The sequence below is a fragment of the Pseudopipra pipra genome, chromosome 12, assembly GCF_036250125.1.
Source record: "Pseudopipra pipra isolate bDixPip1 chromosome 12, bDixPip1.hap1, whole genome shotgun sequence".
Classification (NCBI taxonomy): Eukaryota; Metazoa; Chordata; class Aves; order Passeriformes; family Pipridae; genus Pseudopipra; species Pseudopipra pipra.
In genome coordinates, this window is record NC_087560.1 from 7,541,032 (window position 1) to 7,562,825 (window position 21,794).

The 21,794-nt window shown below is 39.0% G+C and overlaps 1 protein-coding gene and 1 long non-coding RNA gene across 10 annotated transcripts in view; one reads left to right on the forward strand and one right to left on the reverse strand.

Annotated features, from left to right (window-relative positions):
* Positions 1-21,794, reverse strand: part of TCF12 (transcription factor 12) — a 159,944-nt gene that overhangs the window by 15,384 nt on the left and 122,766 nt on the right. For 4 of the 9 annotated variants that reach the window (XM_064668225.1, XM_064668223.1, XM_064668228.1 and 1 more), the window contains 7 exons: positions 14,554-14,659; positions 13,272-13,411; positions 12,803-12,947; positions 11,221-11,285; positions 6,967-7,045; positions 2,282-2,355; positions 360-566 (listed from right to left, as the gene is read on the reverse strand). In XM_064668225.1, coding sequence (XP_064524295.1) covers positions 360-566; positions 2,282-2,355; positions 6,967-7,045; positions 11,221-11,285; positions 12,803-12,947; positions 13,272-13,411; positions 14,554-14,659 — 816 coding nt within the window. Of the gene's footprint in view, positions 1-359; positions 567-1,287; positions 1,360-2,281; positions 2,356-6,966; positions 7,046-11,220; positions 11,286-12,802; positions 12,948-13,271; positions 13,412-14,553; positions 14,660-21,794 lie in introns of all 9 variants that reach the window. The other 5 variants (XM_064668220.1, XM_064668222.1, XM_064668226.1 and 2 more) reach the window with 3 other exon arrangements.
* LOC135420594 (uncharacterized) lies at positions 7,039-13,476 on the forward strand. Its single transcript, XR_010433620.1, has 2 exons — positions 7,039-10,061; positions 10,199-13,476. It is a non-coding gene; the product is annotated as an uncharacterized LOC135420594 (long non-coding RNA).

Below are 21,794 nucleotides of genomic sequence, written 5' to 3' on the forward strand. Positions count from 1 at the left end.
TGCCAATTATTACACATCTGGAAAAAATGCATGTATAAGCTGAAACGCTCTCAGCAGAAAGTTTCAGCTTTCTGCATATGGTCACAGCAGGATTTTATGGGCCACTGACCAGGCCAAAGTCTAAGTTTTCCCATCTTTTTCCTCTCCTTCATTTCTGTCCACCCCCACCCCAACAGTCTAATTGGAAACCCATAGCAGGTGCAAGCTGTCTGCCATCTTTTCCTCCAGTGGAATCTCAAGTGGTTTCTTCCTGGTAAATATTAGTCTTACAGCCCAGTTTTAACTCACTAGGCTCTGTGATAACTTAAAATGCATCAGCTGTAACTGCTTTGCATAAATATGTTTAAAAGCATCATTACCATGGATGCTTGTCTGTTGGCTGTTACAAGGCTGGATGCTCCATAGTTGGAGTTCAGGCTCCCAATTGGCCCATTGTGGGATGGTCCCAATAAACTGTGAATATCTCCATGGCCACCTGACAGGCTTGTTGAAGGCCCCACAGCGTGATTTCGTAGAACATGGATGGCATCATCCAGCCTGTCCAAGCGATCCTCCATCCGGGACTGCTGTTGGGATGCAAGAGGGACAGGAACAGCCATTACTGGAGAAATCTGCAGGCTCCTTACGGTGTAACAGATTCTACCTCAGAGATATTAAAGGCAGAAGATGAAATGTAGTATCAAAATAGTATCAGAGAGCACCTACCAGCACTACAAACAAACAGGAAAAAGAAAATATTATCTGGAGATTTTTGCTTAAGATAGCATTCATTCCACAAATAGGTGGCAGCTTTAAGAGTGAAGCTTATTATAAGGTTAATGCTACTCAGCTGCTATTACATGGCATGAACAAGAAAAAAAGAATTGCTACAAAATAAGCTATCTAATGCAGGCCAGAACGATCACAAAATCAGCCTCACCACTTTGGAAACAATTAAGAGAGGCAGTGGCTTTTTGAGAACCTGTATTACAAAAAAAACTGGACAAAACTTTAAGTTATCATTTTTTAAAATGGATCTTCAAACAGATTTGATATTTCAGAAATAAAAGCGAGTTCTTTGTGTTACTGTAGAAAAGTTTGTCTTAAAATTACTTTCCCTTCAAAGGAAGACCAAAAAAAAACAACTCCAAAGCAAAACCAATTCTGACACTGCAGCTCTCTAGAAACTGAAAGAGCAGGATGTTGAAGTAAAAAGATGGGTCATACACTACTCTAAGTTTTTAATGGGGAATCCGAAGGAAGCGTTAATTGAAACACAAAAAGGCACCATCTAAAGTGAAATAGTACCTCACAGACATCCTTTAAGAAGGACATTGCATCTTGCAAATGCTCGTGAAGTTGCTGTTCAACTCGATTTTTCTGGCAAAGTCAAGACAGAACAGGAAGCAAAGCACAGGTTAAGATTAATTCAAAAAAGAGGTGAGGAAACAGCTGATGTGCATGTCAGCAATAAATTGTTAGTCAAGTTAATGCAACAGAGATCTGATTATATTAAGATAAGAAAAGGCTAATATTTAACACTGCAGTTATGTTAGGATCGTAAGATGTATATAACAATTATATTTAATTGCAAAAATACTGAAGAAAAGAAATCTGATTTAACTTATGTTTTATTCTTGTTAGACAGAAAAAAAGAAATTACATCTGTGGAAACTAGAAATATTAAACAGGTAATCAAAACCTTCCCTCAAATTTTCCCCCTTTCCTTCCCGATGCTGTATCATAAATGTAAGTAGGAAGTCAGTAACTTAAATCCTCTGCTGAATCCTCAAAAGAAGAAAATTTACAATGCTGCAGATTACTGCCTGTGTGTTTTTCTGTAAGATGTTTTATTAATGAATGAACATTCCCCAATAACAAACAATAATTGCAAATAAAATGTATTAATATTTTACTAACGATGTAATGCAAACAAGCCCGAGAGAACCATTTGAGGGAGAGAGAGGGAAGGACAAGCAAATGCGGAGGCATGAAGTCTTTATCTTTCTCCAGACTGAACTTTAGATAAGAATTAGCTATGGATTTGTGAAAAGGTACCAGAATCTCATAACAGCGCTTTAGCACCAGCTGTCCTCAGCACAGAAGCCTGATGCCCAAGGAACAGATGGTGAAAGACACACCCTGCACGTCTTATATTGTTCAACTGAACAGGCCATTTGTTAGCAAAGAATTCATTTGTAATGCTATCCTACTGTTTCCTTTAATGATATGCAGGATTTATACAAAACCAAGCCTTCAACTCTTAAGCAAAAAGTACTATGTTGCTTTCAACAATTCTTACCAAGGAGTGTAGAGAGTTTTCATAGTTGGGAGATGAGGGGGCTTGTCCTCCACTCCTGGACCACTGACTGGCACCTGCCAAAATTGTCTAGGTTAGTGCACAGGTTCACACAGCAGAAGTGGGAAGCAGAGGCACAGTGTATCTCAACATAATTAAACCCAAGATATTCTGCATAAAGGTAAGCTGGCATATGGGTATACAAAGGAGGACAAATTCCTTCATTCTGCCTTACTGAGAGATAATTTTCATATCCTGGCATCTGTAGGGTTGGACAGACACACTGTCAAGGACAAAGCAGTGACATCTTCCAAGTACCTCAACATTAAAAATGTGGACTAAGCACCCACACCCTGTACCTGAAATACCTGCCTTCTCCCTGTGTCACCTGCTGAGTTCTGTTCACTATATGTAGGTGTATCTTTAACAGTGTTAAGATATACAGCAAACATATTTAAAGAGATCAAATACACACAAAATTAAGGATAACTGGAAAACCATTTTTATGACACCTCTCTACTAAACAAGAAAATTTAAAACTAAAAGCTTCCTGTATCTTGTTTAGTTGTACACTACACCATTTTAGATGATAATGCAGTCCAAGTTTAGAAGAGTAAAAATACACCTAAGTTATTCTCATTTGTTATTTCAAATATATTTAAAGTAGAACAGCAGCTTAAACTCATTGATTGTGCAACAAATCGACAATTAAATCCATATTACCTATACACTGCAAATTCAAATACATATCCATTCTAGTCTGACATAAATATACCTAATTACCATGTAAATTTTAAAAATAATTATATGTGAAATGCAATAACTAATAAAGCAGTACTTTTAACACAAAGCCTGAAGTAGTACAACATGCATTTTTCTCACCAACTAATAATGCATCTTTTATAAAGATACTACATGAAATTCTATGGCCATTAGAGACAGCTTCCTTTCAGCCATACAAATGTAATAATAAAGCAATTACATTAATAAATTATGGACATACAATCCAAAGCAGCTCATTAAAGGAAGAGCCTGTGGGCTTGTTCTTTCAATAACAGCCAGGGCTGTACGTCTGGAAAACTGGGAAAAGCTTTAATAACATTACAGTTCCTTTGTTCAGAGAGCTGCAAGTAGTTACCTTTTAAAGACAAGGTTTTATTTAACAAAAAGAGAACAGCTTGCATAGCTATTAAAATACCTAAATATTTCATTTCTAATTAAAAAATAATAATAAAAATCTCCTATTCCATAAAAGTCCAGAGCTGCCATAATTGTGCTGGAATTCTCTTTTAAAACATAAGGAATTCAGTGAGTAAGTTTATAATTACCAATTTTCACTTCACACAGCTATTCTGGGTCTGGATCTGTAGTCTCCTTCTGCATTATTTTCATTCCTGAACTTGGGAATTACGTTTGGAGTCCCACTTATTTTGCAAAGCATTAATGAAACAACCTGAGAGTATTTTGGCTCAGCAAAACGTTCAAGTTTTTATCTAGTCAAAACTCCATTTTTAGAGACAAGAGGGTGGGCAGGAGCTCTCCCTGGGACACAGCTGAGTGTGCTGCTTCCCGCAGGCCGGCACCGCTGGGCATCGGAGAGCAAACACACCGAGAGCCTGTGCCCCTCGCCAGACACCTTCCTTTGGGTTTCCCACATGGTAGCAGGGACTGTTTCTGCAGCAGAACAAAACTCCGAGTGGGATTGTGAGCCAAAAAGCCAAGAGGGGAGGGAATAACCAACTCCTCCTGTCCAAGGCCCAGCCCAAGTGCACCCTGCGGTTTGCAGTCCCACCTCGCACCGGCGGGGCTCCTTCCAAGCGGTGGCACTGTGGCACTGTGGCACTGTGCCTCCGTGTCTGTGCAGGTTGCCAGATGGCACCGATTTCCTGCTTGCCTCATTCCACTCCCCCTCCTAGAAGTTTGTGCATGAAATCCACCAATTATGTTAAAAAGCATCCTGGCACCACAAGCCCTGCAATTAACAACTGCAGCTTTTAGTGCAGCACCAACATAGCAGCATGAAAAACACAAATAAGCCAGGCAAGTGTTAGGATTTACAGGGGTCACCGACAGCAATCACTGTAGTATTGTTCCTACTCTGAGTCTCCCCAACACTAATCCTCTGGCTCCCCTTTCAAACACATACTGAGAGCCACAGAGGGCTGGCTTTGCATCCTCAGAACCCACCAAACCCTTCTGAATACCTCTGATCCTGGGAGAAGGATTCTTAAAATACCAAGGCTCCCACCATTCAGATCCCTATATAAACTTCACATATGTATACACATACAATCATTAAAACTATGCAAGAAGCTCAGCTCTGGGCATGTTTATGTAAAATTAGAAATTAAATGAGGGCAGGGAAGATGAGAGACACACTATTGTCTCATAATACTTGGGGGTTTTCATCAAGTTGTTCTTCAAGCTTTTACTTAACTATGTCATTAATCCTCATTCAGCAACCCAACAGCCCAACAGTTCAGTCACAAGATCATGAACCCCAACATCTCCTGATGTTCCTGTCTCTCAGTGCTTTCCCTGGTAAACAGAGCACTCCTACTGTAATTTACAATTAAAGGATGGCTAAATTATGACTTAGTCAAATCTGCAATACTAAGAATGCCAACTAAACAAATACCTGACTGCAAAAGGGGAAAGTGACAATGAAGGCTAAAATGCTCCAAAATATATCATTTTAGTACACATAAAGCATTTGTTTTATCTGCAATAACTTTTTGGGTCAAGACGGAAAATGGCTACCAGGAGTATAAATAGCAATAAATGCAGTAGTAATTACTTCACATTGTGCTTCACTGTGTTCTTAGTGACTCATCTGGGAATAAAGATAAAAGTCCAGATTCATAAATGAAGGTAATTAACTACTGGAGCAATTTACCACAGGCTTGATAAATTCTATATCACTGAAATTAAAGGGGGTGGGAGGGTATAAATGTGAAGCAGATGCTAAGTTTGAGCCTGAGAAGGATTTCAGCATTATTTGCTTATATCTACTATTGTCTTAGCCATCAGAATCCAGAATAAGGAACACAAATCAAAGTGTGAATTTTGGGGAGTTTTACATTTGACACAGGTTGCAATAGGCACAGGTAAAAACAGCAAAGGGAAAACATTGATTTTAGGGACCTCAAATTTGTATTCTAAACCCAGAAATTAGCTAGTGCTTTCATGCTTACAAAATGAGGTGTGGTATCTAATCAGGGAACTCTTGGAAAAAAACCCCTTTGGGATCTTTAAAATTTTAAATACTTTTAAATGTCAGAACTTGTTTCTTCCAGCCATAAAATATTTTCAGTATTTGCTTTGATGTTAAAAAGAAAATAATAATAATTTTCTGGTCTGATCTGCCTTTTCAGTACAACAGAATAGGCAAAACGTTTTTTGTCAACTGTAATCACTAAATCAAAAATCCCATTAATCCCATCATTACTCAATTCAACATGGATTATTCAGTAATAGAAAAGAAATGCCCAAAGCAGCTGCTCAGGTAAGCCATGTCAGATATTCATTAATCCATTATGTCCACAGAAAACCAGAACAGTGTCCATTAAACAGGAGTGAAGTATGAATTATGAAACTTTTGAGTGACATTGCATATATAAATATCCATATTCCCATCCATATGATTGTGACTGCATTTTGCATGTGATACCTCTACTAATTTATTCACCTAAATTACAAAAGTGTTCAGCTAAGCTCATTCTGTACCCTCTTCTCTTTAAGTTAATGTTATTGTTTCATAAAAAGCAAAACACCCTTGCAAAGAGGTGACCAATGGCCAGAAGCCTGCAGGGATATATTAAACAGCAGAGAATGGGGAAACAGACTGTTGTATACACGTTAAATAATTTAACAAATTGCACTATAGGAAAGAACAGGGTTAAAGTTACATCATCTTGCTTGTAATTCTAGTTCTTTGTTAAACAACAAATTTAAGTCAATGGAGCTTTCACAGCCCTCTCTATATGGAGAACAGCTGTTCAACTTTTACTAGACAGCTGAGGCCACAGTGTCTGTGAAAGCTGCACTACCCACTAATAGCTGGAGGCAGCTGCCCACAGTTCATCTCCACACTGGAATGCTGCTTCCCACATTCGCTCTCCAAACACACAAAGCACAGGTGACAGAGGTGGCTGCAACACAGGGCATTTATTTTGAAAAATGCCAGAAATTCTTCTCCCATAGAATGAAAGCATTCATGAAAGATATGAATGAAAAGCTATCTTGTGGAAAAATTGGATAGTCTCATAGCCTACTATGTTTTCATTAGAGGGAACACACATCTGCTGTGTTTGTCACCGAGAGCTGCCGCAGAGTTTTAACATATAGCTTTAAAAAAGAAAAACAACCCAATCAAATCACTCTTATTCCTCCCAAACAGTGTAGATCTGCACAGATATCTTTACAGCTGTGATAGTATATGGTCAGTCAATGCTTTTGAACATTATTTTAAGATGCTAATTTTCAAAGCCAGTTGCCAGGATTTAAGTGAATGCCCATAACAAAATATATTTCAGAATCTGGATTTATAAATCTCAGTTTAGTACAATGGAAAAACAAATAAAATATACAAGTAATTATGCAAGGCAGCTAGTGCTGATTTCACTGTGATTCCAAACAGGATGTCTGCAAAACAACAAACAAGTTATTGACAAATGACTGGTCTGTACCTGTAAGAGGCGATGGTGATCCAACTGGTGTTGATGGATTTGATGGAAAACTACTGCTGGTATGATCAGGAGAATAAATCTGACAACAGACAAAAGAGATTGTGTATCAGTATATGTTATAATATATGGGGGGGAAAAGCACTTTTAGGATTCCTTTTCATGCTTTAATTGTCACTCTCGGTTCTGGATCAACAAAAAACCCAGTTTGATCCTTCAATCACAGCTCTGCTTTATTACACTCAAGGCTCTAAAACTGTCCAGAGAACTTTCATTTTCAAGCAGCTGTCCAAATAAGCACAGCCTGTATTTGATAATGACACAAGTATAAGTGACCTTCCTTCTAATTCAACAGCAGCAGAAATTACAGCCTTTCTGTCACTGAAGGGGAATGATATAAGTAAGAGTTCACAGTACACAGATAATTAATTATATCAAACAAACCTTCAGGAAAATGCCAATGAATAATGACTTCCTAAACTTTAGAGAGAGAAAAGATTTTAGCAGTCAACACATGTTATCTTCTAAAAATTAATCTTTCACAAGAGAAAATATCAAGAAACCATTCAAGTTCTTTTTATTGGTACCCACCAAACAAAAAAACACCTGAAATTCTGTTCTTTTTGCAATGTATTGCAGCATGTTACATGTATTGTAACGTTTCTCTCTTATTTCTGGATCAGTTGGCCCCTTGAGATACTAACCTTCAACTTACAACAATTCTTTCCCTGCTATTAATGAAATTAAAAACTATTGATAAACGCAAAAGACATAATGCTTAAAAGCTTTAATCAAAAATTAAAATCCCAAGACCCTGGGAAAATTCATTTTATGAAGGGAATTGAATAGATTTTAGAGGCTGACTGTGGGCTTCAGAACATATTTTTATAGGTCATCGGTTCAAACCTGTTTTACTTGAGCAGAGACCAGGATTTGTTAGTCATCAGATGGCAGTCAAAAAAATCTTCACTGGCAGTGTGGTTGATGTCTCTTCACACAGACAATATGACATTTCAGCATTTAGCTGACAATAAACTGGGACTTCAATAAGTTCCATATTGTATTTTTTGAACTGACAAAACCAGGACTTGATAGACCACATGCTCCTTCCTGGTCTATCGTACTTTTCCATTAGAAAAGACCATCGGTTCCCTAATGGAAATGCCTCCTCCTTTTCATACATGCTAGAAAGAAAATATATTTAGAAGAACAAACTACCTCAGACTACTGGAGGAAATTCATGCATTGTACATCAGTATAAAAATAAGTTTTGGGTGTCAGTATAAGAACTGTAGAGAGTTCCAGACAGATAAGATACAGAAAATTAAAATAACATCAAAGAAAGGCTATGAAGTTTCAAAGCAAACTGCTTGTTTTCCACCACTCTACCTGCCAGTTTTATTTTGCTGTACTTTTTAAGAGGGAAAATCTCTAGTCTAGCAAAGCCACGACTAAAACATGGGTCAGAATTCATTCTCATGCAGTCCCTGGCCGCTGTGCTGTTAAATGACCAATGATGAACAACCCTGACACCTTCTGCCAGGCTTAAACGGTAACATGACTCATTTTACTGCAACAAATGAGACTCCTCCTCCTATCAGTCATGGTCCATTCCAATCAGCGGGGTGCCAATATGCCAGGGTCTAATGAAAAGGCTCTTAGACAAAAGCTGCACAATTGAGAGCCTGCAGAGCCAAACCTCAGAGCTGTTAGTCCAATTTTTTAAACACTACAGTGTACATTTCAGTTAGGCTTTGTTATGTTAATGTTATTGAGTCTAAAGCAACAAAGAAACTTAATTCATGAATTACTTTTAGAAGTCAACTTCCCTACATTTTCTTTTCTTTTGTGAAGGGACCAGTGGCTATTTAACTACCGAGAGGGTACAAAGGCCTTTACCCCAGTGCTGAGGTAGGAATCAAAACATAAGTTATCACAAAGAGGTCTGATATAATCAACAAAGTTAAACAGTCCTCCTGTTTGATCTCCTCTAAATTAAAGACCAAGTGTTTTGATTTGGCATTAGGCAATGAAATAAACCAGATGTTTCTCCTGCCATATAACCCTCCATGGGCACAATCTTAAAGGGTTATTGTTTGGCAAATGTTCAGGGAAACACATTAGAAATGGCACGAATACCCAGATTTTCTTTTCTTTCTATCTATACTAGTTCATTATCCAAACTAATGCATAATCCACAGGGCTTTGGGAACTTTGTGTAAATACTTTCATGTACAATTCTCTTTCTTGCCTACCCTGAGATTAAGACCACAATTATCCAGGCTTAAACCTAAAATAAAAGAACCTTTGCAAATGTATTATCTGGCCTTACATGTTTAATCACATACTATTCTGTATGGTCTTTAATACCTAAACTGAAGAACAAATGTCGTATCCTCTGATGTTTCGCACATGAAAGGCCTATTGTCAGATGTACATCAACAGAATTTTAGAACTAGAAATTCCTCTCAACAATTGCAGTGGCAGCATTTAAAATCCCAACAGAAAGGAACAGAGTGTCATCTTAAGAGGGGGGAAAAAAAAGGCAAGACAATTGCAGTATTTAAACAAAACTTTGTTCAAACAGAAGAATATTCTTGATTTACTAGCCATCAGAATTCATGTGTGCCAGCTTCACCTGCAGGAGAGCCCACCTCCCTCCTCTGCACAGCCCCGAGCTGTGCTCCCTGCTGAACGAGCCCGAGGAGTGTGCGGGGTGCGCGTGGTGCGGGGGAAGCAGATGGATGAGGCGAGGGATTTGAAGTGTGCAGACTATGGCATGCACTGATAGAGCAGATGGAATGCATCACCATCAGCTATGACAGAAATGATTTATGGAATGACCTGGCTGCTCCTGCCAAGCAACAACACGGGATGACAGAAACAAGTTTCTATGACAACCAGGGCCCACCCACCAGTTAGATTAAACATTTCTGCCCTGACTTCCACTCGCAATATATTTAGAGTTTTTCCTCAAAACATCAGCCTGGCTTTCTCAGCTAGTGACTTGGACAAAAATACCTGAAGGGACGAGAAAAACCATTTAGAAAAGGAAAGCAGTGGAAAATGTCACAAAGTCCTGCAGGTCTAACTGGCCAGTGCATCAGACTTACAACAAAATTTTGTTCCAGCTGCGGAACAGCAGACACCCAAATACATCTGCAGAGAAACAGCCTGGAGTATGTAAGCACTGCTATTTCTAGGAGTCAAAACGATCCCTGTTCTTTTCTGACAGGTCTCAAACAGACAACAAGAGAGTGTTAACTGCCCTCTGGACTCCAGAATTGTTATCTGCTTGCTGAATCCCCAAAAGCAACAGGGACATTTTTCTCCTCAAAGCCGGCAGGTCAGAGTTCTCCTCCCCAATATGGACATTACAGACATTATCAGATCTGGTAATCTTCTAACATATGACCCTCTGAGGGATGCAAGGGTAACAGGAGCTGCATGGATATGCACATTTGCATTCACTGGTATGAGGTGAGGGATGCAGAACCCAACGCAGGAATGGTCCTTCAGGGCTGCAAAGTAGTCATTTCTACCCTTTATATCAGACTTAGTCTCCCTCTTTCCTCCATACAGGAAACAGAAAAGTGCTTCCCCAGCCACCATTCCCAACCCTGAAATTTCTGCTGCTCTTTCCTAAAAAGTACATCTGATTGTATTAATGAAACAATAACTGCTGTATGCATGCATATGGAAACAGAGCTCACAGCAGACTGAAGATATTTGCCATGTTTCAAATTATTCCAGCAAGAGTTAAGAGTTTAAATTTACGCATATACAACATTTTAAAGGCTGTTCCATAAAATACAGCTATACAACAGACCATTCAAAACCTCTCAGTTTTATAAGGCCACTAAGAAAACATTTTAAACCTTGAGGCAGGAACTGCTCTAAGAGTAACATTAAAAATATTTGGCTTTAAATAGAACACTACAGAAAAAAATTAAAAATAAATCCCTTAACTTTTTATGATTATCTTTTACTCTGTCTAACCAACTTTTTAAACTGTATCTGCCCTAAATTTTTTGATCACCTGAAGAAAAAGGAAGTCTGAGTGACTACAAATAAATGCATTTTTCACTTGCTTTTAAAAAGGCATTTTTCTAGTATATGAAATTGTATTGTAGTACACTGTTTTAAGTTCATACATGAAAACTCCTGATTTGATATTATAAAATCAATGATGCATAAATAACGGATGCAGTGATCTAAATATGTGTTTCAGATCTGAATATTCTAACTGCTACTTACAGATGCCAATGCCTTTCCAAGTGCATCACCTGTCTGTGAGCTTCCAGCACCATTTCCTCTGTTTCCTGTAATGTGGAAAGCAAACCCAACACTTATTTTTAAAGCTGAAATTTTATTTACTTTTATTATTTTATTCATCACATAGAGTTAAGCAACCACTTTTTAAATGGATTTTCTGAGGAAGTCAGTGTCAATAGAATCAGTTCTCATTAGACTTAAAAATTTAATTAAAACAATTAGATTTACATTTAGATGGTCTCCTCTTTAAAGTCAAACACAGTATCACCGTGATAACTTAAGAACCAACAAGTGAAAGCAGTTTAAAAAAAGACAAATTATTTTCTAGGATCACAGTCTAATTTTAATGAAATGTGAAAAGAAAAATCAAAATCAGAAAATCACATTATTGCAGCTTATTTCTAAACTGTTATCACTAAAGTGCTGCATGTTTAATTAATTCTTAAAGCCAAATTCACAGAATAGTTCCTTGTGTGCCTCCCTGCTCCCCCTGCTCTAATTCCCAGTGTTGTACTCTCATCTTTATTTTAAAATGTCCCTGAAAAGCTCTTATCCACCACGCTTTCTGTCATCCCTGCTCTTAGTTGCATGTCAGCAGCTTTGCGTGCCCTTTTGCTCCACACACCATTAAGCCAAGAGGAAGTCTGAAGCCCTGCCAATTGGAAACACAGAGAGGAACTGAATCCTCCGAAATATCTGCTTTGCTGGAGAAGACAGATCCTTTAAAAGCAAATCCTCTTTCTCCAATTATCAACTTCTAAAGCCAAAAAAAAAAAAATGTATTTAACATGAATGTAAGCAATTCACGTCAGAAATCCAAACAACACAACGCTTGTTGTTGCAACTTTGTGGCAAACTTGCATTTTCCAGCCTGAATCTCCCATGTAGATTCATTAACAGGGTTCTGTTTAAAGATCTTAGTGTAAAACATGTTCCCAACTCAAAGTCAATATAGTCCCCTAACTAAGTGCAAATCATATCGAACTGATAAGGGGCATCCACGACATTTGATTTTTACAGTAGTATCTGAAGAGGTGCAACTATGTGCAAGGCACAGTTGATCAGCCTGTATTTCGTGCTCCCTAGGTGAGCACAGAGGAGACTAAACCAGCCACCATCCTGGCTACTCAGTAATCTCTAAAACAGTTAAGAGAGGAATTTACGATGCACTTTATTGAGCTCCCCAAAGGAACAGCCTTCCTGCCTTTCTCTGGCAGTGCTTTGGTGACACAGCAGCTCTGAAACCTTTAACACCAGCACTACCTAAAGGGACACGTGCATGCACTGAACTACAGAAGGAGAACTGCTGTTAGGTCAGATGGATGCAATCCCTGAGCAGAGGATTGCCTGGGAAAGCAAGTAAACCAGTACGTCTTAAGCTGACTGAGAAATGGTTTGCCTGATCTCGGCCATCCTGAGGACAGAAATATCACAGTGGTGAATCTCCCCTGATCTACAAGCAGGCCATACCTTAAACCTCACTCATTTTGTGCGTCATGGAGCCCTAAATTTCATTGTCTTGTAAAATAAAAAGAAAAAAAAAAAGTCAGGAAGAACATTTTACCCAGAATATTATCTGATCCATTGACAGGTGGAGTGTGTGAGGCAGCTACATAAGGTGAACTGCTGGTACTGCCACGGTGGAAGCTGGACATTGGAGGAAGACTGGCATTTATATCTGTAGGTGAGACTGAATGCGGGGGATAGCTCTGGAAAGAAGAGAAACAGGGATAAGACATTAAGTAGTCCTTAAATAAATGTTGATATTTTAACATACCGAATATACAACACCCACTTCTTTATTACAGAAGGAAGGGACTCATCCATCCTCTGAACAGACCACTACACGGCCACAGATCTTTATTTATACAACAGACATAACTAAAAGGACATAAATCTAATACACGAAGTTTGAGATTTCCAACGACTGGGCTTTTAAGTGACACACAAGAGCAGCAAACAAGAAGTTAATTCTTGCAAGTTAGATCTCCATACTCAAGTCTAAACAGATTAATCCGTGCTGTGTGTCTTACCAGACGGTCATGTGTGTGCAGGCTGCCGTAACTGCCGGACTGGGACATGTGGGAAGAGGAGCCTCCCAGCATCCCACCATAGCCAGGTTGGCTCATGCCATTGGATGAACTCCAGAGGTCAGAAGAATTGTGGGTCCCATCTTTTTTTTAAAATATTTTTTAATTAAAAAAAGAAAAACAAGAAAAATACATTTAATGAAGAAGAGTACTGATTTTTCTTTTTCCTTTACAAAATTATTTTAAACAAATACAGTATTCAGCTACTGAGACTAACATAAGCAGGGAAATCGTGACCAGTTTACACTGTAACTTCTATTTTCATGCCATCACCACTGTTGCTATATTTATTAAAAAAAAAAAAAACAACCAACAAAAAACCAACAGAGGCTTTATAGCTGAAATATAATCCAACCACAGCTGAGAAAATACCAAGCACTTCTGCTAATTACACAGACCTTCAGTAAGGCCAGATTTAAATCAAGAGGGTTGATAAAAATTCCAGACTGAAAGAAATAATAAAAAATGAGGTGGAAGGATAAGAAGTTTGGCTCAACAGAACTCATCATAAACATTCAGAGCAAAACATCTATTTACCTAAAACAAGCAATTTATAGTCTAAAATAAATTAGCACCACAAAAATATAAAACCATTCCATGCTAGCAGATTTAAGTGACTGAAATGACTACATTACATAAGCCTGTGTGTCAGTGCAGTTTCCCTTCTGCAGCACCGACTGAAGTGCTCTGTGAATTCCCGCCCTGAGAACTGAGCTCTCAGTGTGCTCCAAACCCTCCTCAGGCTGCAGCACGAGCTAATTGTGTGACGTGAGGCTGAGGAAATGGATTCTGCTCTTGTTTTGTTCAGTGCAACCCCCTTTTTTCTGTCATGCTGGATATACAAGCTTTTGAGAACTCAAGACTGTTAGCTGATATTGTACAGTCAAATTCCAGAACAGTCAAGAAGCCCCCACCTCATTTTTCTCTATCACTCCAGAGCGCTGCTCTGAAGGCCCTACAAATCAAAGGATGGGAATTCTGTCCATCTGGCCTGCTCTGTAATCCCCTTAAATTTCACTCAGCAATTAATGTCATGAGAAAAACTTTACATCAACAGACAGTTCCCTTCATCTAACTGTTTTAAAAGTATATAAAACTCATTCACAGGCTCTAGCACAATATGCTCCCTTTACACATCTTCATTCACTCAGCAGAACAGTGACTGTAAAGTTCTGCCTAAAGGACAAGAGACATCTACCCATATATCTGAAGTCATTTTACCTACCTTGCATAAAGAAAGTGCTAGCAAACATACTGCTTGGTGGCTTAGGAGATGGGTAACTCGGAGATTCTCTGTTGAAATCATCAGAACTCGGGGATGGTGCATACACCTAAATATTGGAGAGCAATAAAAGCACGTTAGTAATAACTGGGTGTCGTGCATTAAAAAACCCCATAACAGCACACAGACACAGATAGAAAGCACAAATAAAAAAAGAACAGTGTAGCAAGCCACAGCATTTGTTGCCCTTGTTTTATTTGCTTTTTAGCAAGTTGCCACAGTACAGAGGAACTACAGTAGAATGATCCTAACAACACACTTTCTGGTGTGCCAACTCAGCCAGGTGGCCTGATAAAAGCTGAATGCTGATTTTGCTTTCTAAGTGCACGACTCGCACAGACTTGTTGCTCAAGATAAAAAAAGCAAGATAAAACAACTGGGCCCAAAACAAATTTTATTTTAAAACAACTGTATGCCTGTTTGAATATTTAATTAGCTGGCATCCCAACAATCAGAAAGAAAAAAAAAAAAACATCCAGTGACAAATGGAGAGGTTTTAATGCAACCATTGTGTCATCCATTCAGAAGCTTGCACACCCTTGGATGGCCATCAGAAATATATGCATGCAAGTGCTGAGGAATAATCTCAGAACTGCAACACGGAGCACATAATTTTCACACTGGCCTGGCATTAAAGAAAAGCAGCATCATTGTATTTTCCATGTAACACCACAGTGGAATGGCCATTCTCAACTTGAAAACAATGAATTTTCTTTTCAAGTTAAAAACTGTAAGATGCCAAGTAAGCACAATGATTAGAAGTGTTTCACTGCAGCAACTTTAAGAAATATAAAGTATATTCAGGAATAAGTTAAGTAAAACTAGCAAAGCCAACATTCACAGAGTCAAGGATTCTACCCATAGTCAGTTGTTCTAATCTATGCTCCTTCTTAATACCAGTACTTTGGTCAATATACTGAATATTGTGATGATTAGTGTGTATTAAAAGATAAATTGCTTTTTTTAAATTCAGTTTAACATAAATAGCAGCAAAGAATATAAATACATAACACTGAAACTGGAGCATCTCTTTGCTATGAAGTAAAAAATGTGGTATTTTTATTTTTAACCGTTTGCTTTATTTGCTAAACACATTACTTCATAAATGCATATAACAATTTTAAAACTTTAAAGCTTATATAATGCAACTTGCAAAGTGCACTAGGCCCCAAAATTCAAGAGGGAATATTTTGATCCTTTCCTATGCACATCCAGGCACACGCATGTTTGCCCGGCATTCACATCCCTCCCTTGTCTTTCGGGGATGTTGTTTACCAAGCAAGAGAAGGGCCACGAAAACCAAGCCGGCCAACAAAAAAGCCTAAGTTCCCTAAAAAAGCCCCATTGTCCTCCCGGAGGGTGACTATTCTGATCGGGATATTCAGAAAGTGAAGTGGGCAAGGCCTGCTCCATTTGCATACCAATACCCCTCCTCCCCGCTCCCAAGCGCTTTTCCAGCCCGCTGCAGTCGGAACAAATGGCCGGGCATGTGCCTGCAGCCAGCGCTCCCACAGCCCCGGGATCGGGCACCGCTCTCGGCTCGCTTTACACACACACAGCTCCGGCACAGCCTCCCCCAGCCAGCACGATGGATCGGGACGAGGGCACGGGGCTCTGAGCCAGGGCACGGCTGCCGGGGCGAGCCCGCAATGGCAGCGGCGGCAGGTAAAGGCACACCTGGGCAGGAGTCAAGTGCAAAGCTCACAGCTTCCAGCTGGGTGCTCGTTAAACGTTATTTCGTCATCAAAACAAATGAAACATTTTCAGGGAAGAAAGCTTTTCGGAAAGTATTTTTTTTTTCAGTATTTTACTCGAACTTTTTCAGTTTATGGAGTAATTGTGAAATAGAGATGCTTCCCAGGCCTGAGTGACAGAATGACAATAGGTTCTGAGCAATGTTCGCAGTACATATGTATTTACTCTATATGATGAATGCACGTATATTCCATGCCCGAGACATATTTTAACAGAAATGTCACTCTGTCAAATTGTAAATACTTGCACTCCTAAGACTGCAAACATATTAGGCAAAACTGGGCCTAATTTACAAGTTCTCTGTTGTGCAGAATAACACAGCATATGCTATAGCTGATGGATAATCTATCACTGTCACAGGACAGCAGTGGAAACAAAGCTTTATGACATTTAGCACCGCCATGGAGATGTTCTGATTAATGCCAAGTCACCTACAATGACGAATTATACTTCTCTTAAACTGCAACGTTATCAATGAGATTTGTAAATAAAAGCTTCAGACTGAAATTTTAACATTTTACATAATTGGGCGATTTATAAAAACCGATTAAACACTATCTCAAAAAGGGGATTAAACTCAAAAACTCCTGCAAATATATCATTTACAGATACAAATGTACAAGCCATTAACATAATAAAAATGTTACGAATTATATAAACGTAAAAGAGGCCCTTCCAAACAGCTACATGAAAGTCCTAGCACAGACACATAACTTCATATAGTTTCTGCTTGTTTTGGTATCTTAACTATAGCTTGCAAAAACATAGCTGCAATGTTATGAAGCTGCACTTGTGCCAGTCTAGATTTTTCAGATCAAAGGGTTCTTGCGGCAAAACACAACTGATGTGGTCTCAAAGACTTCATTAACTCCAGATGTGGGGAAATAGCCAGCCAATTCCACAAAAGGAGCGAGTCTCTTTTAGTTACAATCAGAACTACCCACAAATTAAAACCAGGCCTCTGATGTCATCTGATCACCTGCAGATGAGCGCCAGGTTTTTTCTGGTTAATGACCTAATCATAATTTTTATGTTGTGTTACTACAAACAAGATTTAAAAGCAAAGGAGAAATTTTACTAAAATTAACCCCAACACCACGAATGCAAAGTCCAAAATAAGAAAGTTGACAAAAAAAAAAGATGAAATGTTATTTTCAAGTCGGGAAGCGATGTATCGGGCAACTGGTTTGTTCACTCTGAATGCCCCACATGCACTGGGACCCCTATCCAGGCAAACACAGCCCCTGTGGCTGCTGGCCCACAGGAGGCTGGCATGGTCTGCATCCTACTCAAAGGGCTTTCTCTTCTGCAACAGCTGAGTAAGGCAGTTATAAATATGACGTGGCTGCTCAGGACGGCCTCTTTTAGCTATTAAACTGATAACACTGACATCCAGGAGGCATCAAACCAGTTTTTCCTGGCTGACATTCCCACTTAGACAGGGAATACTGTTAAAAGGTCAGCCTGTTTGCAGAGTCTCCTTGGAGAGGGCTGTCTCTAGCAGGTAGAAGAGGAGCCCATCTTATAACCCCCTCTAACACACTGCGCCCAAAGGCATCGAATGTGTCTCCAGGCTGACAAGCAAAACACTCCCCGGTTATGAATGGGAAATTCCCTTCCGATAAACTCAAGCCAAAACCAGTTTTTCACATGACTTATCAAGTCATGGACTCGACTTTTTTGGAGCTGTGCTAATATCTACATCAATCCTAACACCGCAGTGCTCCCGAAGGGTGGATGGCCTCCGCTGAGGGAAGCAGGACAAACGAGTTGCTGAGGAATCAAGTCAGAGACCCACATCAGTCTCTCCTGCACCCTGAACTGGTTTATGATTCTCCAGCGGGAAAGGCAGAAGGACAACAAGCAGAATTTCTTCTTGAGGGGTAGTGATGTGGGCTGACTTCAGACCAGAGCTGAGAAGACATCAGCTGTACGACATCAGGTTTAAGCAAAACAAAATCATCATCCTGAAATCTGCCCTGGTGATTACCACAGGTAATGAACACTACTGGAAAAGTTACACGGACCTAATGTATCTAGAAAATTTCGAAGTATTACACAGTGTGCTTCTGTTTACTAATAGCAGTGCCAATAACATCAACATTAATTTGAAGATCTGGGTTTACCAAATTTTATGCTATGTAAAACTTCCAAGTTCCATTCTATAAATGCATTTAATAAACGTAACACTTGGAGTCCTCCTGTTGGCATCCATCCTCTCAGGCAATTTTCCTGTAATACGTTTCAAATTCTTAAATATTTATCAATGTTTAATATTAATGTTAAAAGCAGATTAAAAAAATAGCAATGAAGCAACTAAACTTACTTCCGATGCGCTCACGCAATCTCAAGCCCAAGGCTCCCATCACACATGATGTTTATGAAATTATGAATGTTACTCATTTAAGCACAGTTATTAGCAATTCTTGGAAGTTCAGGAAAATATTTATCTAGCTGTTTGAGTCAGAGAATTTTTTGAAACCAGTAAAGATGAATAACCTATTCTGTAGCCTGTAAACTCTGCTAAGTAGCCTATCTACATTCCATCAGCATCAGTCATGCACTAAGCAAGTGTGCACTGATGAATGATTTGTACATGTGGCAAAATTTTACAGGGTATTATCTACAGGTTTGGTAGCAAAAGCTAATTTTGCTGAAAGGCGGCTCTAGGAAAAGGAAACCTGTTTTCATGTTTACTGTATTTCTGACAAAACCATACACACTAAAACTTCAGGAATGAAGAACGGTAACGGAGTTTTCCATACTCCTCTTTACAGCAAGACAGAAGCTGCCATAAAAAACCAAACCCAACCCAAGACCCGGCCTAAATCCTTGTTCAGCTGATATTTAAGCAAGATGATCAAATGAAGAGCCCTGGTATACAAGTTCAGTATAACCATATCCTCAACCACACTTTTGTGTCCAATGCCAGGTGTAAAGGTTCATACATTTAAAAAGCTCTTCCCACCATCCAGAAGGATAATAAAACACTCCTTTAAGAGAACAGAGTCTTCTCTGCAAATCCAACCACAGTTTTTAAGGATGGTATAAAATTCAAACTTCTTAAAGTAGCTAAATTGAATTCCATCTTAAATAAATGTTCATGCAGTTTAGGCATGCTATACATGCCTATTTGGGTATTTTTGAAATGCAGAATCCCACTGCAGTGCTGCATAGCACTACCAGCAGTACTTCCTAGCTTCTTCCCCAGGAAATGACAACTTTAAAGTCACGTTAGAAAGTGATAGGTAAACCTAGCAAAAATCTCAAAATCAGTATATAGAAACCTGCTGGTCTGTTCTTTTGATTTTTTTTTTATTTTTTTTTTCAATTTGTAGTGTAAACTAGAGAGGGGAGGAAAAAGAAGGTAATGCAGCAGGAACAACATTAGAAATATATACTTATATAGTGCTGAAAGATTCTTTTTGTGTGTTATTTGCTAAGCAAAATCTCCCCCACATTCTTCAAATCACACTGTCAAAAGAGGACACATACAACTACGTCTTCAAAAATTCCTGATTAAATTCAGATTTTCAGGAAACAAAAAATAGAGAAGTTGAAAGCACTCTTGCCTGTTTCTTAACCTGCTCCCTGTATTTCAGAAGGCTGTTTTAGCTGTGAGAGGAATCCCCACCCCCAGCACTGATCACAGGCAGATGCAGTGGTAGATACAGGCCATCTTTTGCATTTGTTTCTCTCTCCTCTGAACTCAGAGCACTCTGTTTCTGTTCCTCCACCACAGACTGTTCTATTCCTACAGCCAGACTTTGACAGGCACCTGATTATGAAAGCAAAGGCACTGAGCAAACGGGGGCTGTTCCTCTTTGGGGCTCACATTTGGAGAAATATAGATCTGTCCCCCCCAGCACCTGATCCCAGCTCGAGCTGCTGTCATTTGCCCAAGGAAATGGACATAACCTTCACTTGAGAGCATTAATAAAGCTTGTTGCAGACAAGACACCCTTCTGGCAGGGGACCACTGCTCAGCAGATTGGCAGTTCAACCCAATGGAGTGGAGCAGGGAAAACTCTCTGGGGCTGGTGCATTGTAACTCATCATTTTATAGTGGGATGGGGAGGGGACAGAGAAGGGTGAGGAACAGACAAAAAATAAAAATCCAGCTGACCAGTGTTTACTACCTCTCTTTATTCAATGTCCACAGCCCTGTACCCCTAGAGATTTTCCAGATGATCTTATATTTGTCCTGACTCACAAATGTTAGCTTTGACCTTGCCTAAGTTGCTGTGGGCAGCATATGGCACAGAACAGCTTTAATTGTACTTTCCTCCCCGTGTACTAACTGGCCCAACAGTAATAAAAGCAAAATTGAATCGTTCTTTGGAGCACCTGGTTGCTCCAAAATTTACAAACTGAAAACATTTGACATGGATGTTAGAGGACTGAGTACATTATTTATTGCATAACAGCTCCAGCAAGGCGTGCTGGCGTGTCACCCGAGCATCACGCAGCGTTATTAACGTGGTTTGCTCTCTGCAACTCCGACACTGACGGCTGCAAGACGGGCATTTGCTGCTCTAAAAAATACCCAAGTATACAGAGATACTCACACCTGTGTGTATTTGTTCATCTATACACACGTGCCCATCAGCAACATGTTTACAAGAAGCCTTTTACGCTCTCGAAATTCTCCAGAAGGAAAGTGTTTTCTCAAAAACAATCCCAATATAAGCTAGTTCACGAAAAAGCAAATCACAAAGCACTACACATGCAAAATACATGTATGCCCTGACTTTTCCTCCCTTTTTAAAGTAAGCATTGTAGAAATCCACTGTAAAAGATGCAGTAACTCCACCCTCGATAAAATCTCAGCCAATAATGAGAAAAACAAATATTTACTCAATAATAAAAAATACTCATATATGGACTGGTTTTTAAATCAACCCACACAACGCACAGAATACAACAATTAAGTGAATATATTCGCAAATTTATTGCCATATGAAATAGTAGCCATAGGTGATATAAACCAAAATAGAATCAATATTTTTCTTTAAATTATTTATACTGGTGATAACTGACACAGCACTTTATTAAGACCTATATTAAAATAATGCTACAGTAGATTTAGAAAATAACCAATCTATTTCTAAACTTGTAGGTGAACTGAAAAAAGTAGAACTCATTCAAGTCCATTTCACTCTTTCAGAACAAAGACGATATCAAACTTCTGAAATATTATTTTGGTATCACTGCATTTTCTACAATCTAAATGAAAAGGCCCTGGTGAATGAAGAAGGTTGTTTTAATTATTTATTGATTTTAAAAAAGAGTAAAATAAAAACACTGAAAAGCATAATTTCCATTTGTGCTATTATTTCTACCTAAACATTTTTGCAGCTTTATTTTTAATGGAGATTAGGTATTTTGATTTTTTTTTTGGGGGGGGGGGTGTCTGTAGCATGGCTCTT